The following is a 17,063-nucleotide window of genomic DNA, read 5'->3' as shown; positions in this document are numbered from 1 at the left end:
TGGAAAAGAACTAATAGCTTGAGGTAAGGTAATTTACTAAATCAAAAAAGGAAAAGTGAAAGTTTATGCATACATAAGCAAAGAGAAAAGTCAATCTCTACTTCCTATCAGCAAGTGATGTTTAGACACTTCCTGGGAAACAGGGCTTCAGCATGGGGAGTGGTTGCTCCACAAGGAAAACACTAAAATAATGAATTCCCCCTATTCCTTGTACACCCCTTAGCTTTTGTGTCTGAGCTGACATCACAAGTTGTGGAATATCCCTTTGGTTAATTTGGGTCAGTTGGCCTCATAGTGTCACCTCCCAGGATCTTGCCCACTCCTAGACCCTCACTGAGGGGAATGTTAAGAGTTCATTTTCCCTTAGAAGCTTTCACAGTGCTGTGCTTTGCATGGGTAGCTGTGTTGATAACACAGCAGTGTTTTGGCTACTGCTGAGCAGCACTATCTCTCTGTCTCAGTCAGACCCAATAGTCTTCCTGCTCTTCTCTTTGGCAGCTGGAGGAGCTGAAGCAGGAGGTGTCCAGCCTCACAGCCAAAGGAGTGCGGCTGGAGGAGGAGAAGCAACAGCTGGAGAGCCTTGTCACCAGCCTCCAGAGTTCCCTCTCTGAGAGCCACCAGGCCCGAGAGAGGCTGAAGCGAGACCTGCAGGCACAGGCTGCTGAGGGCCAGGCTGAGCAGCTGGCTGCCCTCAGTGTCCAGCATGAGCAGACCCTGCGGGAAAGGGACTCTGCCCTGCAGCAGCTCCAGCAGGCCAACACATCCCTGAGCAGCCAGCTGCAGGCCGTGGATGAGGAGAAGGCTGCACTAAGCCGCAAGATCAGTGAACTGGAAGCCCAGATCCTGGAGCTGGGTGCCCAACGGCAGCAGGGAATGGCAGCAGAGGCACTGAAAGCCCAGCTGCAGGAGCTGGAGGGCAGGCTAAAGGAGAGCCAGCAGAAGCTGGCCGAGAGGGAGAAGCTGGCTCGGGAGAACAGCCGCCTGCAGGAGCAGCTGCTCTTCCTGGAGGAATCCCTGCGGAACACTGAGGGTATACTGGAGGATGAGAAGAGGCGGGCAGCTGAGTGCCTGGAGGGCAACCTGGCCAGGATCGCTGAGCTGGAGGCAGAGAGACAGCAGCTGGTTCAGGACCGGGAGCCAGCTCTGCCGAAGCAGAGTGAGGAGCTGGCCACACGCCAGGTGCTGGAGGAGAGCCGAGAGCAGCCCATGGGAGCCTCTCCTGCTCCCCGAGGGGAGGATGAAGAGTGCAGGCGGCTGAAGGAGGAAATGCAGGCGCTGAGCCAGGAGCACAGCCGGGCCTGCCAGCAGCTGCAGGCTGAGCAGGAGAAGGTGGCTGTGCTGGAGGCCCAGGCAGAGCGACTGGCTGCCCTCCAGGCTGACCTGTCCAGCGCTCAGTCATGGGCAAAGGAGAAGGAGAGTGAGGAGCAGAAGCTGAGGGCCGAGATTTCCTCCCTGCAGGAGAAGATGGCTGTGGCAGAGCAAACAGCAGCCCAGCGTGTGGCCAAGCTGGAGGCAGATGCCCAGAGAGCTGCTGAGGCACTGGAGGGAGTCTCCCAGCAGCTCTCCCAGGAGAAGCTCAAATCCAAGGAGCTGGAAGGCACCATGGATCAGCTGCAGGCAGCAGAGAAAGAGCTGGTGTCCCTCCGCTCTGCCATGCAGGAGAAAGAGAGCTGGAAGGAGCAAGTGTCCCAGTGTGTCCAGGAGATGGAGAGGAAGAACAGTCTGATCAGCAGCCTAGAGCATGAGGTCTCCATCCTTCATCGTCAGGTGATGGAGAAGGAAGGAGAAAGCAAGGAGCTGAAACGCCTGATCCTGGCTGAGTCGGAGAAGAGCAAGAAGCTGGAGGAGAGGCTGCGGGTGCTGCAGACGGAGATGGCCACCGCAGCCTCCCGTGCAGCTGAGAGGTGCTCACTGATGAAGGTGGAGGTGCAGCGGTGCCAGGAAGAGATGGAGAAGCAGCGGATGACCATCGAGGCCCTGAAGAGGGACCGCCATTGCCAGAGCGAGCGGGAGGATGAGCTGCGGCAGGAGGCAAAGGTCTGCCAGGACAAGTGCCTACAGAAGGAGCAGCTCCTGGCTGCCCTGCAGCAGGAGCTCGACAGTGCTCGGGCCGAGCGTGTCTCCCTGGAAAGCCGGCACCGCCAGGACCTGGAGCAGAGAGCAAAAGCCGTGTCTGCACTGCAAGCCGAGCTAGCGCAGGCCAAGCTGGAGGTGGCTGAGGTGCCGTCACTGCGGGAGCAGTTGGCAGAACGGGACCGGGCCATTCAGCGGCTGCAGGCTGAGGCAGCAGAGGCGGGGGCACAGCTGGCAGGGCTGCAACAGACCAATGCTCGGCTGGCCGAGGAGAACCAGGGGCTCAGCAAGAGCCACAGCCAAGGGCAGCAGCAGCTTGAGGTGGAACTAGGCCAGGCCAGGGAGCGGCACATGCAGGAGCTGGAGCAGCTGCGGGCAGCGTCTGAGAAGCTGGTGACCAACAGCAGGCAGGAGGCTAAGGAAGCAGTACAGAAGCTGGAGGATATGAGTAAGGAGTATGAGAGCAGCAAAGCAGCAGCCCTAGAAGAGAAGAAGCAGCTCCTGGAAGAGAAGCAAAGACTGACAACTCAGGTAGGGGTTCCACTCCCAGCAGGAGGGCTGTGGGTGGGGGAGCCCTCCTGGAAAAGGGGTTCAGCCTTCTGCACACCCCTGTGTCGCTAAAGGACACTAAATGATTCACACAAACTCTGTGTCAGAACAAAAAACCTGTCACTTTATTCTCTGACTCCGGTATTTATAGATTCTCAACAATGATCAAGGATTGGACAATTAAGTTACCACCTTCCCAAGAACACTGGTCATGTGAAAAGTCCATCAAAAGATGTTTCTTACAAGGAATGTGATAAACAACTTACGTTTATAGAACTTTCATGGGAAAGTAACTAAAACCATGAAAACATTATCAGAGGTTTAATTTTCAGGGTGACACCCCTGAATCCATGCCTACTCGGCACAGGGACTGCGGCTGTGGGACACATTCCTAGGTGTGAAAGGGACTCTCACATTGAGGTGCTGGAGTGTTTCCAGAGGAGGGCAGTGAAGCTGGGGAATGATCTGGAGCTCCAGTCTGATGAGCAGCAGTCTGATGAGGGAGTTGGGGAGCTAAGCCTGGAGAAGAGGCACAGGGGGAGACCACCTCTCCCCTGAAAGGGTGAAACAGCTCCTTGAAAAGAGGGTGCAGCCAGATGAGGGTCTCCCAGGTAACTTGTTCTCCCAGTTAACAAGTGACATGACAAAAGGTAATGGTTTCAAATTGTGCTTGGGGAGGCTTAGGTTGGATATTAGGAAAAAAATCCTTCCCTAAAGAGTTGTCCAGACGAGGCACAGGCTGCCCAGGACAGTGGTAGAGTCCCTGTCTGTGAAGGGATTTAACAGACATGTGGATGTGGCACTTGGGGACATGGATTAGTGGTGGTCTTGGCAGTGCTGGGGGAATGGCTGGACTCAGTCTCAGAGGGCTTTTCCAAGCTAAATGATTCTATGAAAAACAGCCTATGTGCCAGCTGTGTACTCACCTCTACCTTTTGTGCTTGCAGGTCAAGCAGCTGGAGATAATCCAGAAGGACCAAGCTAAGCAGGTAACACACCAAGTGCTGGTTGCTCAGTGACAGTGCACAGCCCTCCTTGTTTACTACTTCCTGCTGGAGCCACCCTCTCCTCTTGTGAACTGTTCACAGTATGGACCCAGCCATGGGCCACATGGCTCTAGGTCTGTGGGCCCCTTCACCTCCAGGGGGTAACAACTGGGGTCCCATCCTGCCACCTGCCCCCTCACATTGGTGCCTGCAACTCAGCATGGCTTCTTGTATGCCCCATGGTAGCACACACAGCAAGTGGCTGCCAGGAGCATCCAGGGCTCCTCAGCTGTAGGACTGTCAGTGCTGTGATGGCTTCCCCCCAGCCTTTAGCCAAGGTCCAGCTCTTGGCACAACTGGTAGGAACAGCTGCACTCAGACAGCATGGCTAGAGCAGCACTGATCTCAGATGTAATAGGAGTTAGCACTTAGGAGACAATGCTGGAAAAGCCATATTTCCCTGCCCAGACCCAGCCAGAGCTGCCCAGGACTCTGCAGAGACCTTGTGGCTATGACCAGAGGGCTGGGGGCTCATCAGGCATACAGCAGGGAGAGCATGACCAGGCCAGAACTTGCAGCAGCCATCTAGCTGTGCCAAGAGTGCTGGATGACTTGTGGGACTCCAGGTTGCAGCACTGGGGCACTGGGAACTTAACACAGGTTTTGGTTCTAGCATGTGGCTGCTCCTTACGCTTGAGTAGTTCCAACCAGCCTTGCTGTAAGGACTAACATGGAGTTACTGTCACCTTGCTGTGTCCTGGGGTGGTGCTGAACAGTCGCCCTGTGGCAGGAAATTTCTTCATTGTGCCCTAGAGCTGACTAGAGAGGAGGGGATGTGTTCCTCCATGGGAAGATGGTAGTTTTGTGCCTGGAGCTAGCCATGTTCTTCCATGTAGTCATGTTCTTCCAGGTGGAGGAGCTGAATAAAAAGCTGACGCAGCAGGAGAAGGCCACCTGGACCCATCAGCAGAGAGTGAAGGTGAAGAGAGACCCAAAACCTGGGGGCTGAGCCCTGGAGCTGTTGGTGCTGCTAGGGGGCTCACCTGGGTTGCCTCTAAAGCCAGTCTCTTCCCTGCCCACAGGGACTGGAAGGGGAGCTGCAGGCAGGGGTCACCAGCCATGAGGAGAAGGTGGCAGAGCTGCAGGCGCAGCTCACCCAGAAGGAGCAGGCAGCTGAGTACTACAAAGGGCAGGTATGCTAGGGGCTAGCATGGCCCTGCTGTCCCTCACAGTGCAGGGAAGCTTGACAGGATTTCTCTGCTTTACATTCTAGATGGAGAAGGCAAAAAGTCATTATGATGCCAAGAAGCAGCAGAACCAGGAGCTGTCAGAGAAGCTGAAAGCCATGGAGCACCTTCAGAAAGAGAACATAGAGCTTCAGAGCAAATCGGAGAGACTGGCCAAGGAGCTACAGCAGAGCATCCTGCAGGCCAAGGAGTCTGAGATGAGCTGCAAGAATCTTACCAGCCAGATCCACAGCCTGAAAGCTCAGGTGGGCATGGCATAGTGGGGTTTCACCCTCCTTGTCCTCACCTCCATCACCACCTCACTTGGAGGATAGATCCATCCATGCCTCCCTGATTCCCATTCAGGTGGAGGCTGCCAAACAACAGGTGCAGGAACTCAGCAAGTTCCAGGTGATGACTACCACAGTAAAGGGACAGGAGTCTTCCTGCCAGAGTGTGGCCAACCAGAGCACTGATAGCCTTGATGAGGCACAGCTGCTCAGCTCCACCAGGTACCAGATCAATCTGCTTCCAGCACTCCAAAAATCCACTGTTCCTGATGGCCTGGTAAGCCTGCTGGTGCTACCCTCATCCCCTGTCTCTGCAGGAAGGCTACCAGCTCTCAGTTGGATTTCTCAGCCTTGCCATCAGACAGTGAAGAGTCACCACTGTCTCAGCGGCTGGCCCAGAGGAAGTCATCCCTGGAGAGTCTCTACTTTACCCCCATCCACTCTGAGACGCCGTCGCAGCTGAAGAGCGGCACCAACTTCCCGGGTGACTTCTCACTCGACTCCGGCTGCAAGACCCGCTCAGCCCGGCGCCGCACTACCATCAACATCACCATGACAGATGTGAGCAGGGGCCCCTGCTGGGGGATGCAGGGATCAGGAGCAGCACTTCAGAGGGATCCAGCATGCTGAGAACTGAAAACCTGAACATGACCTGTCAATATGCACTGGCAGCCTAAAGTCCAGCCATATCCTTGGCTGATCCCCAGCACAGTGAGAAGCAGGGCCAGGTGGGGATTCTGCCCCTCTGCGCCACTGTGGTGAGACCCCACCTGCAGAGCTGCTTCCAGCTCTGGGACCCCCAACAAGGAGCTGCTGGAGTGAGTCCAGAGGAGGCCACTGAGATGCTCTAAGAGCTGGAGCCCCTCTGCTTTGGAGAGGTTGAGAGACCTGGTGGCATTCAGCCCAGAGAAAAGAAGCTTCCAGGGAGACCTTAGAGGCCCTGCCAGTGCCTAAAGGGGGTCCAAAAGAGCGGGAGAGGGACTTTGGATAAAGGCCTGGAGTGATAGGATAAGAGGGAGTGGCTTCCCATTGACAGAGGACAGGGTTAGGTGGGACACTGGGAAGAAATTCTTCCCTGTGAAGGTAGTGAGGCCCTGGCACAGGCTGTCCAGAGAAGCTGTGGCTGCCCCATCTCTGGAAGTGTTCAAGACCAGATTGGATGTGGCTGGAGCAATCTGGTCTAATGGAAAGTGTCCCAGCCAAGGGAGCAGGGGGTGGAAGGAGATGAGCTTTAAGGTTTGTTCAGCCTAAACTCTTCTGCGATCCCCTCATCTGTGGGTTTTTCTCTCACAGAAACAGGCACAGTCTGAGGAACTGATCTGCATCAAGAACATCCCATTGGCTCAGTCTACAAAAACTTCTTCCCCTGCTAAAGGCCGTCTGCGCTCAGGTGCCTCCACCCATTCCCTCACCAGCTTCCCCTCCCAGGAAACTCTTACAAAGCTGGAAACCTCCTCCCCAGAGAAGACCCCTGGCAATTCAGGACTGTTGGGCCTCCCTGGGTACCGGCCAGTCACCCGTAGTTCCCTGCGCTTGAAGCAGACCAGCAGCTCCAGCCTCGGTGTGTGTGGGTGGGGTAGGCACTTGGACTGCTGGCTGTGGGCTTCTGCCCTGGCTTGGGGGAGTCAGGTCTTACCTGAGAACACCCCCCTCATCCTTCCTTGCTTTGGATTTAGGCCGGAACACCATAAACCTGGGCACATGCCAGGATGAGCCAGAGCAGCTGGATGACTGGAACCGCATTGCAGAACTGCAGCGGCGGAACCAGGCCCGCCCGCCCCACCTGAAGACCAGCTACCCCGTAGAGAGCATGGTAAGGGGCTGGACAGGGAGGTCAGGCAGACTTTCTCCAGAACTGTGGTTTGGGAGGGGGTCTAGGAATAGACAGCGCCCCTTGGCAACATCCACACATCCCCTTCCCAGCCATCCACCTCCTTGGGAACCATCACGGATGAGGACGTGAAGATGGGGGACCCAGAGGAGACGCTGCGACGTGCCAGCACACAGCCCACCCAGATCATCACCGCCGGCAGCAAGGCAGGCAGCCAGTGCAGCACCCAGGCCAGCAGCATCACTACCCGGCAGCAGCGGAAGCGCCTCTCAGAGACCCACCAGGACCCCGACACCCCCCCGGTGAGCTCAGCCCAGTGCCCCATCACAGCACTGGGAACAACAGGTGTTCCAGGTTTTGAGGGAACTTCTGTGGCCCTGTGGGTAACACCCCCAATGGCCACATGTTCCCACTGATCCTGGATCCCAGTGCCCAGTGTTCCTAGCAGTGTTGCACCACACTTGTGTTGTGTTGTACCACACTTGTGCAGTGTTGTACCAGTGGTGTGTCTGGTACTCGTGATGCTCCTAGGGCTAGCAAGAAGGCAATTCCAGAGGTGAAGGACTGAGCCTTCTGCCTTCCCTGGGCACTGCTACCCTCACCCCCATCACTGCTACCCCTGCAGCCCCTCAGTTCCCTTATTGCTGCCAGCCCCACAGCAGGGTGACCCACAGATGACAGTACTAGCTGCTCCCCCTGTTTTCCAGTCCAAGAAGCCAACCAGCTGCTTCCCCCGGCCCCAGACCACCCAGGATCGCAGTGAACAGAGCGCCTCCCAGGTCAGTCAAGAGAGCAAGCAGCCAGCCCCAGCCACACAGGTAAGCTTCAGAGGGAAAAAGAGGGATCAGGAGGGACCCCTCCATCCTGTCCCACCCTGAGTTAATGGTCCTGCCCTTCCTCTGCAGGCTCAGAGGCGCCAGTCGATGGCATTCAGCATCCTCAACACCCCCAGGGCTCTGGGGAGGCGCCTGCTGCGCCAGGCAGTCACCCGGAAGAACACTTCCACACCCTCCAGCAGCAGTGGCACCCGCCGTTCATCCCGCATCGCCACCGCCAAGTCCCCCAGGGGCCAGGTAGGTACTGCCTGACCCCCTGGGCACACTTCTGAGCTCATGCTCAGCCCAGTGCCCCCAACCCCTGCCTTGGGTTCATACTGACCATGGGGAAAAGGGGGGCCAGTCCCTACTGTCCCTGGGGTGCCAGGGCAACAGCAGGTCCCAGCACAGGGCCCTGGTCATGTCCATGGTCCCTAACCTCCCATCTTTGCTCTGTCCTTTCCAGGCCAGTCGCCAGTCACGCAAGGACAAGCAATCCTGAGGTTTCCCCAGTCCCTGCATTGCTGGCTCTGCCCTGGCCCCCACCTGCACCCCCTCACCTCTCCTTGTCTCCCCGGGGCCCAGGAGTACCAAGGGGGAAGAGGTGGGGCCACCCACATGACTGCCTTGCAGACAACTGTGGGGGTGCCCTGGGCATGGCGAGGCCCCCTTGCCCTTCCTGCACCCAGTCACCCTAAACCGTTCTGAGATCCAAGGCAAGGGGATGCACAGAGGTTGAGGGCTAGAAACACACAAGGGTGCAGAGGCTGGCACCAGGCTGTGGCTGGAAGGGCTGAGCTCTCCCCAGAGATATCCTGCAGCCTCAGTTACGGGGACAGAGGGTGAAACTTAGCATCCCTAGGGCCACCATCCCTGTTCCCTGTGTGTGGGACTTCCCTGTCCTGCTCCTCCCAGGGAAGCTGAGACAGCATTTTTAAATGTTTCTACTTGTAAATAAAGTGTATTTTTCACCTGCTCTAGGGTCCTGGCTTGTTCTTCCTGCAATCCTTATCAGGGCTTGAGGGGAGGAAAAGCATGACTTCCTCCTTGTCCTGTCGCTGTCCCCATGAACTACACAGGGTCTCCCAAGGCAGGATGGGAGGGAGGTGTACAGGGAACCTGCTGTAGCACTAAGCAGTCATAGTGCAGATTTCTGTCTTCTTTTTCTCCTTTAACTTCTAATCCAGTAGCAACTCCTGCCATTACAGTGCTTCAAACTCCACCAAACCTGGCCATGGGACTGGAAGCACCTTCTCCATCCTCACACCAGCCTTGCCACACTGTCTGAGGCCGCCTGCAGTCTCTCTCCCCTTGGAGTACTGCAGGTTCAGCCCCCAGGGGTGGTGACACAGGGTTTGTCCCTAGCTCTGCTGCCCTACTGCAGGCACTGGGGTGAGGACAGGGCCCCTGCTGTCTCCCCACAGTTGCTGGCATGCTGCTCCACCTCTGCCATGCCAAAGGGCAGCTGGCAAAGGGGACAGGACACTCAGGCCTCAGGGGACAAGAAAGGCCAGGCTGCGGAGGGGTCTTCTCTGCACTGGGAGGCGTGTGTGGGGAGCAGATCCAGCAGGAAGGAGCCTGTGGAAAGGGAAGGTGATGTTTGTCACAGGCTCACTGGTGTTGGGATGATGTGGGCTTTGGACTGACATCCTCCCGGCTGGTTTTCATGGCAGCCTGGGAATACGCTCTGCTGTCCCTCCAGTGCCAGGGCACCAGCAGGAGTGATTTGTGCCAGCTACAGAAATGCCACCACTATCCCCATTTGCTGCTCAATGTCCCCAGGCCACCAAGGGCCTCCCCTGCCAAGCACCTGGATTTATCTGCCAACAGGGCTGGGAACACAGTGCCTGTCCAGCTGCCTACAGGTGCTCGGGGGAGCTGCAGGGATATCCAGTGCAGAGCCTGGGGATGAGCAAGCACGAAGCACAAAGGACAGATTGGCTTGGAGGAGATTTTAAAGCTCATCTAGTTCCAAGCCTCCCCACTGTCAAAAGCAGCCCAGGGCTGCTGGACTTCGTGTTGACATGTCTCGAATCCACGGGTCCACACCTGCTGTAGGGTTTGCGTGGCTGTGTAGTCAGCGAAGTATCTAGTGAAGCCATCTGCGGTGTAGAAATTGTTGCTTCTTTAGGCTGTTGTTGTTGAACTGCAACTGTGTTGCTGAGCAGTTCGGACTTCGCAGGCCCTGAGCAAAGCTGACTCTGTTGTAAAGCTGCTGTTGCTTGCTCCAGCGGTGCTTGCCAAGGCAGCAGTGCTACAGCAGCCAGCACGGGCAGCGGCTCCGCTCGTCCACTCTTCTGTCCCCCGCGCTGGGCTGGGCACGGAGGGAAGGGAAGGGAGCACGCCTGCCTCTGACGGTCCTGGGGGTCCCGCTGCCCTCAGTGGGCGGTGCAGAGGCGCTGCGGAGGCTGCAGGGAATGCCCTGATGAGCGCTGGCCTGGGGGCGGTGACGCAGGCGGGGCATAGAGTCCGGCTGTGCTTGCGTCACTGCTGACGTCACCTTGACTGGCGGCCGTGGCTGCCAGCACACCCCCGAGAGACGGGGCCGTGCCCGTGAGTGCCGAGCCGCTCTGGGCCGGGCTGAACCATCCCGCGCCCTCCCGGGGGAACGGGGCTGTCCGCTCCCCTGTCCACTCCACCCCCCTAGGGCCGGAAAAGGACTCGGCTGCTGGCGCGAAATCGACCACGGAATTTTCCCTTCCTTCTTCTGCCTGCAACAGCATGCCGAGCGCTGGAACAGCTCCAAGAGAGCCCAGATACGCTTGCAAAAGCTCCGAGCCGTCGGAACCCTCTTTATGCAGTTTCTGCCTGCGTTTTAGAAATGCCCCCACGTCTCTGCATGATTGTTTCTCTGGGCTTGCAACAGGCTTAGACACTCCCTTGGCTATGATAGCATTCAGGGAGGCTCGCACAACCTCTGCAGCTTGCGAGAATTTCGCAGCTGTCTGAGATAATAAGCCTGTTTGTCCTTTATCTGAGCCCGTATTCTCTGTTCTTCCCCCGTCTCCTGCTTCTGCCGTGTTCGAAGGAGATACTGTGTCTTGTGTGGCTTTTACCGCCGTAATTTCGTCCTTTTGAAAAGATTTCCAACACTCTGGGTGTTGTCGTGAGAGCTAAAGATGTCTTGATCCCCATGGAATTACAGAGGCCAGGGGCAGACCCAGCCTTCTCTGGGATATTCATCAGGGTATCCCTTCCTGTGTCTGGATCCATGTTAGGAAATTCTGCCTGTATCCAGGATAAAAGGCTTTTAAGCTCATCCATGGATACAGGGATCAGATGCTCCTTGCTTGTATTTTTGAAGAGAGCCAAAACCTCCCTCAGGTTTGGACATAATGTCTCATATTTCTGCTTCCTTTTGATGGCTTACCTGACCTCAGGGTCAGCCTGTCTCTCAGCTCCTCTGTCCATGGTCCATCTCACAGCTAACAGATGTCTGGCTCTGGCTTCTGCTCTCACCAGCACACAAGGATGATAGAGTTCCTCCTTTTCCCCTCTCCAAGGAGATCTCCAGCTTTTCACTGCCTTTTTTCAAAAGGGGCCTTCAGTTCAAGGTGCCACACGTTTTGGTGCCACTTCATCCTGATGGGACACTTGTGGCTGGGTTCCTTTTCCCCCTTGGACTGAGATTGATGAGAGAGGCAGTTTTCTCTTATTCAGACTCGGTTGTTTATTCTTCTCCTATCTGTATTACATGTATACAACGTACAAGGAGCTACATGCACTAAGATATAGAAAGGTGCAAAATGGCTAACAAAGAACTTCTTCAAGGTCTTTTATATGTTCATTTATCCAATTAACAAATGCCAAGTAAATTATTTTTCTTAGTGACCCAAAACCTACGTGCTGCACTGCGGCATTCTCTATCCAATCATTTACAACTACCCAAAAAAACTCTAGTAAGAAGATGAAGAAAGGAGACAACACCCTAAATCCTCCATCTTGTCTTTTGTTCTTTAAACTATCTTAAACTCTAAACTTTAACTTTTTCACCTAGTGACTTAAGAAAACTCTCTAATTTACACACTCACACTCTTAGTTTTTCCATTTAACTTTAACAGTTGTTTTCATGGTGTTATATGAAATTCAGTGTTTTTTTGTATGTCAGAGCCAGGTATCAAAGGTAAGGGTGTGATAGACACCTACTGCATGCAGGGGTGTCCAGGGGGGTCAGGATCTTTCTCCTGTGTTGTGCACAGGCAGATGAAGGAGGCCTCAAAGTGGCTGCATGGACCGAAGGGCTGGCTGCAGGTGAGCCACAAGGTGGTCCCACTTCTGCCCCACCATCAGCTCTGAGAAATCTGCCGTGGGAAGCGCAGCTGGGGTGGATGGGGCACAGCACTCATCACTGTCCCAACACCACTCCTACCTCTGCTTGTTGCTCTGTTGCTGTGCCACCCAGGACATCTGGGGGATTATGGGCACGAGAGGCTGGGGCAGCTTTCCTGAGGCCATGAACAACCCTGGTTCCCTGGTCTACTTCTCCTCTTCTACCCTCTATCAGCCACATCCTACTGCCACCCCCATTCCATCACTATCTACCCTAATCAGCTCCATCCTACCATCAGGCCACAGCTCTTCCCCATGCCTTTTTCCTTTGGCTCAGTCTTTACCTTCCTTAAATATCCAAACCCTGCAGCAATTCTGGTCCACCTTTGAGTCAGCTGGTGGCATCAGTGTGACAGTGGGTACCAGGGTGAGATAGGGCTGGTCACAGGGCCATGAGGAACATCCAACCTCAATCTGCAGAAAGACACAGCCATACTTCCCTGGGGAGCAGCGAGAAGCACAGGGGTGAGTGGTTTCAGAGCTGCTGACCCCATTGTGGGGCATGGCCCTGGTTCCTGCATGGGGGCAGAGGACAGGTAAGTACCAACATCAACACAGCCAAGCCAGGGCCATATGCCATCCTCACTCAGCAGGTTCACAGGGACAGAGCATCATGCACCAACCCCTCCCTAAACACCTTTCCCTCCAGCTCCAGTTTGTTCTGGGCACAGGGGAAAAGCACAGAATTCTCTGGTAACCTACAGGAACAACACCCCATTTTGAGAGAGCAAAAATCATGTGAATCATTGCCCTTAAGCCTAACAAAGCGAGCCAGGGCTGCATCCTCTCACACCCTTACCCATCTCTTCAGAGACCCCAGCAGCTCAGAGGGATCACTCCCACACCCAGACCCCCAGAGGGCCTGGGAGGAGGACATCACATTGCTGATGTCAACTGGAGCCATTCAGGAACCTTGGAGACAATATTCTGCCAAACATAACTTCCCTTCAGATCCCTCCAGTGCCTGGTGGGGAGAGAGAGTCTGATGAGCTTGGGCATCTCCTGCTTCTGGAACCATTCGGCAACTCCCCAGTCCCATCCCACCGCCTCATGTGACCCCCAGACCTGTCCCACCACCCCTCAGGTTACAGACCCAGCAGTCCCCCAGCTCCCTTCAGCCACCCCTGTGCCCCCAGCTCACCCCACAAGGCCCCATTCCCGCCCCATTCTGCCACACGCGTGCCACCCACATCCAGCCCACACGCCCCAGCCCTATTCTCCAGTGCCCTCAAGTCCTTACCCACAACTCCCTTCAGCTCCACGACCCGTGCTCCCCGACCCATAAACAACGCCTCAGAGCTATTCTGCTACCGCTAACCCACCCTCCCCCGGCCCTTTCATACTTTCCCAACCCTATTATACCCTTGGCTCTACCCCACAGCCTCTCCACGCCATTCCCCAACCCACCAGTCCTTCACCCCATAGCTCCCCGTTCGGCCCCCGGCCCCAGTCGCACCGATCCTGAGTCTCCTGCCGCCCAAATCACGGGGCACCTTGATCGCCGCTTCCCGCCCCACTTCAGCCCCTCTCCCGCCCGCGCTCCGGTCCGGGCCCGCGGGCCGGGCCAGCCGCGGTGCCTGACGGGACAGACAGGCCGCGGGCAACGCCGCGCTACGGCCCCGCGCGGGCGGAGCTCAGGAGCCACCTGAGCTTTCCAGAACAGCGCGAGGCGGTGCCGGAGAGAGGCGGGCGGGGGCAGGGGGCGGCCCGGCAGCACTGACACTGCCGGTACCGCGGTGCGAGGTGGCTGCTACTGTCGGTGCTGCTGACGGGGGTTACACGTCCCGCTTCGGGCTTAGAAATAGGAGCCGGTCCCTAGCTGTGACAGCTCACCGTTTTCATGCGCCCGAAATGGCGCGTCTGGCAGCAGTTCCACTCCTCCCCTGTCCTGATTGGCCGCCGGGGTAGCGCCGAGCCCAGCGATTGGCCCGAGGTGCGGCAGCTTGTTCGATGATTGGTGAACGGCGGCGGAAGGAGCTGGCCACTGGGGGGGCGGGGCAAGATGGCGGCTGTGCTGGAGGTGGAGGTTGGCGGCCCCGTTGAGCGTGAGGTGGAGGAGGTGCGGGGGACGGGGTCGGCGGGGGCTGGGCTAGGGAGAACAGGCTAGGGCAGGGGCTGCGGGGCGGGGAGCTCCAGCGCTGTGGGGTGCTCTTTGAAGGGGAGCCGCAGCGGACCCGGGGCCTGGGGGACGCGGGGTCTGGGGGCGCGGGGTAGGGATGTGCGCTGGAGCTCGGAGGGTCCCTGGAATGGGATGGCGGCGGCTCTGGGTCACTCTGAGCTCGTGGGCCTTTGGGACAAGTAGGTGCGGAGAGTGTTAGGGCTGGGGAAGATCCTTGGTGTAGGAGGACATTGAGGGTCCCAGGGCAGGGTGACACTGGGAGCTTCGGAAGGCCCCTTGGGCAGGGGACGGTGCGGGCCCTGGGGGCAGGAGGGAAGGGATGGAGGCTCAGCTGTTGTTCCCGTGCTGGCTTTTAAATGTTCCTGGGGGTCAAAAATGACAAAACTAGAAAACAAATGTGTTTGGAAAGGTGGAATTGGAAGCAGGGTGGGTGAGTCTGTCACAGTATGCGTGCCACTTTCCAGCACTGCTGCCCTGGGCTTTTCAGTGGCTCTTCACCTGTGCTTCATACTTGGGAGTTTTTCTTCCACTCGTAGACAACCACAAGAACTTGGTTCCATCCTGTTTGCACTGTGGGAGCAGCAGCACAGAGGTCATAAGTCACTTAGCTGGTACAGTCAGGTACTTCTTTGTGCCTTTGCTCAAGAGTTGGTGGTGTGGCTTAAAAATTCTCAGATGTCTATGGTTGTTTTGGAGAAGATTGCTGGCAGGGCCAAGTTGTGGAGATGCTCTAGTATATGGCTGAGCTGTGGGAGCTTGTACTTCCTCCCTGTGCCCTGTGTTGCTGTTGGGGAGTGGTGCAATGGGGCGATGGGAGGATTAAACCACAGGTCAGTCACTCTTGAGTTGCTACTGGTTATATTTTAAGATATTCTTTGGTGACTTGGTATGTAAAAATGTGGAAGATCCAAATCACAGAAGTGAAATTCCTGCTTTTCATTGCATCGGGGGCCATCAGAGAGGGCATCGCAAGGAGGCAGCGAATGATGAGGTGCATATAGGATTGTGCTTATCCCTGTGATTCCACAAAATGTTGGTACAAAACCTATCTGCGTCTGTTGTTCTAAGGTCTTGGCAGCTCTTTGGAGGGAGCAGGTTGCTGAGGAGCCACTCCTGGTGGGGACCTGGAAGCAGTTTAACATTCCACCAGCATAAAGCTGAGTGTTCCATGGCCCTAGCTCTGCCTGGGGGTGGTTTAATTCCAGTTATCCAAATGTTTGATCAGTTGGGATACTTCTGCCCCCCGCTTCTTGTTCCTCTGTCTTATGAGCAGGAAAAATGCAGAATTGAGATTCCAAAAAATCTCTTCAGAGTTTCACTAAAGAATATGCCTCGTCCCAACCTGCCTTGGTTGTATTTACAGTGCTGTGGAGATTTATCTTCACCTTATTTCAGGTTATTCCTGGTAGGTGCTGGGAGATGAAGACTGAGGTTGGGGCAATGGGAAAGGTGAGATCAGGGCTGTCAGTTGCTCTGGACCTTTGAACTGAAATCAGCAACTGCTTATTCTCCATCCTCAAGGCATTCTTCTTTGCCTCCTTTGATGATTTAGCATAAGTAGATTACAGGCAGCTCACAGTGGTTTGTATGTTTGCCTGGAGATCCCCCTGGGCTGTGAGGAATGTATGGATCCAGGATGTTACCTGTATCAAAGGCCTTTGTGTTTTTCTGGAGGGGATTATTCTGTGACTGTCCCAGTGGTGGGGATCACAAGTTTGTGGAGGCTTTGGGGCATCAGCCCCTGCAGAAAACCAGGGAGTGGCACAAGGTTCTTTCAAAGGCCATGGTACCATGTCCAAGGAGAGGATTAGACTTTAGTCCTAGATAGCCAGTTCCTCCTAGTTGTCACCCAGAGGAGGCTGAGGTTTTTGAGAGGATCGTGAGTTACAGAGGAGACAGAGAGAAGAAGAATTTTTGTTAATCCCTTTTTTTTAAACAAAAAGTTTGTCTAAGAGCTGTAATTGGTTGCACATTGGCCCTGTGTTGGTATGGTAGCTGGAGAATGCTGAAAGAGGAGTAGGCTGGTGCTTGACACTTGGTAGAGCTGATCTTCAGCTGCTTCAGTCACCCTAAATGTTCTTGTAAAACCCCTCTTGGAAAAGGGAGATTTTGGAGTAGAGGTTCTTTTACCTAGCTCTTGGGGTTAGAAAGAGACCCAAAAGACTCAAAAACTGCATGTTAAAATCAAACAACCCCAAACTAGAAGTGGAATAAATGTTTGCTAGCAAGAGCAGGTGCTTCCTTCACCGTTGCTGTACGTTTTTAGCCCCAGCCCAAAATCTGTGTGCTAAGAGAGTGTGCAGATAAGGGAGGGGTTAACTGGAAGATCTGACTCAGGGTGGCTGCTCTGCCAAGTCCTGTCTGACAGTCATCAGATCCCTCCCAACATCCCTTCTGTCGTGTCCTGGCCCCCCCTTAATAAAGTTATTTCAGGAGCTTTGAGCTCTGGGGAATCTGGTGAAGCTCGCTTCTTGTAATTGAGAAGAAAACTGTGCCATGGATCCTTGGTTGGCTTGGGAATACGGCTCGGAAGAAGCCCACTCTGAGAAATGCCAGCCGTATTTCCATTGAGTTTGGGGCTGAGGTAACTTAAACGCATTTGCTGGAAGAATTTGGAGATTCAGGGAAGATGCTGAAGGAAAGAGGCTGGTAAATATCCCAATCTCTAAGATGGAACCAACGCTGTGGATGGAGCAGCTACCGGTGTGGTCCAGAGGAGTGAGCTGAGCCACTGTACAGGAATGGAAATTATTGCTGTGGTTGGAAGGTGCTTGTCAAACGCCTTCATCCAGCGAGCATGGGGGCTGAGCCTGGGAGGAGTGAGGGTCTCGTGAGGGAAGGCAGT

At 55.5% G+C, this 17,063-nt stretch overlaps 2 protein-coding genes and 1 long non-coding RNA gene across 21 annotated transcripts in view; 2 read left to right on the top strand and 1 right to left on the bottom strand.

Annotated features, from left to right (window-relative positions):
- NUMA1 (nuclear mitotic apparatus protein 1) overlaps positions 1–8,746 on the top strand; it is a 20,862-nt gene extending 12,116 nt beyond the window's left edge. For 4 of the 6 annotated variants that reach the window (XM_086883350.1, XM_086883353.1, XM_086883351.1 and 1 more), the window contains exons 14-26: positions 499–2,604; positions 3,570–3,611; positions 4,519–4,587; positions 4,691–4,801; positions 4,882–5,100; positions 5,201–5,346; positions 5,442–5,685; positions 6,418–6,685; positions 6,801–6,937; positions 7,048–7,257; positions 7,663–7,773; positions 7,861–8,028; positions 8,237–8,746. In XM_086883350.1, the coding sequence (XP_086739476.1) occupies positions 499–2,604; positions 3,570–3,611; positions 4,519–4,587; positions 4,691–4,801; positions 4,882–5,100; positions 5,201–5,346; positions 5,442–5,685; positions 6,418–6,685; positions 6,801–6,937; positions 7,048–7,257; positions 7,663–7,773; positions 7,861–8,028; positions 8,237–8,272 (3,867 nt within the window). In that variant the 3' untranslated portion in view covers positions 8,273–8,746. The remainder of the gene's footprint in view (positions 1–498; positions 2,605–3,569; positions 3,612–4,518; positions 4,588–4,690; positions 4,802–4,881; positions 5,101–5,200; positions 5,347–5,441; positions 5,686–6,417; positions 6,686–6,800; positions 6,938–7,047; positions 7,258–7,662; positions 7,774–7,860; positions 8,029–8,236) is intronic. The other 2 variants (XM_086883354.1, XM_086883355.1) reach the window with 1 other exon arrangement.
- The window catches only part of LOC147654390 (uncharacterized), an 18,257-nt gene extending 4,567 nt beyond the window's left edge, over positions 1–13,690 (bottom strand). The window contains exons 1-3 of one of the 2 annotated variants that reach the window (XR_015285138.1): positions 13,556–13,690; positions 12,899–13,063; positions 11,416–12,539 (exon numbers count right to left, since the gene is read on the bottom strand). This is a non-coding gene — a long non-coding RNA (uncharacterized LOC147654390). Of the gene's footprint in view, positions 1–11,415; positions 12,540–12,898; positions 13,064–13,555 lie in introns of those variants that run through there. The other variant, XR_015285139.1, reaches the window with a different exon arrangement.
- Positions 13,672–17,063, top strand: part of RNF121 (ring finger protein 121) — a 15,711-nt gene continuing 12,319 nt past the window's right edge. For 4 of the 13 annotated variants that reach the window (XM_086883360.1, XM_086883363.1, XM_086883365.1 and 1 more), the window contains exon 1: positions 13,898–14,158. In XM_086883360.1, the coding sequence (XP_086739486.1) occupies positions 14,102–14,158 (57 nt within the window). In that variant the 5' untranslated portion in view covers positions 13,898–14,101. Of the gene's footprint in view, positions 14,159–14,578; positions 14,840–17,063 lie in introns of those variants that run through there. The other 9 variants (XR_015285134.1, XM_023943645.2, XM_023943638.2 and 6 more) reach the window with 6 other exon arrangements.

Source organism: Cyanistes caeruleus, chromosome 3 (assembly GCF_971803275.1).
Source record: "Cyanistes caeruleus chromosome 3, bCyaCae1.hap1.1, whole genome shotgun sequence".
In the NCBI taxonomy this organism is placed as follows: Eukaryota; Metazoa; Chordata; class Aves; order Passeriformes; family Paridae; genus Cyanistes; species Cyanistes caeruleus.
The sequence above is the reverse complement of the archived record's forward strand: the minus strand, read 5'-3'. Positions and strand labels throughout refer to the sequence as shown.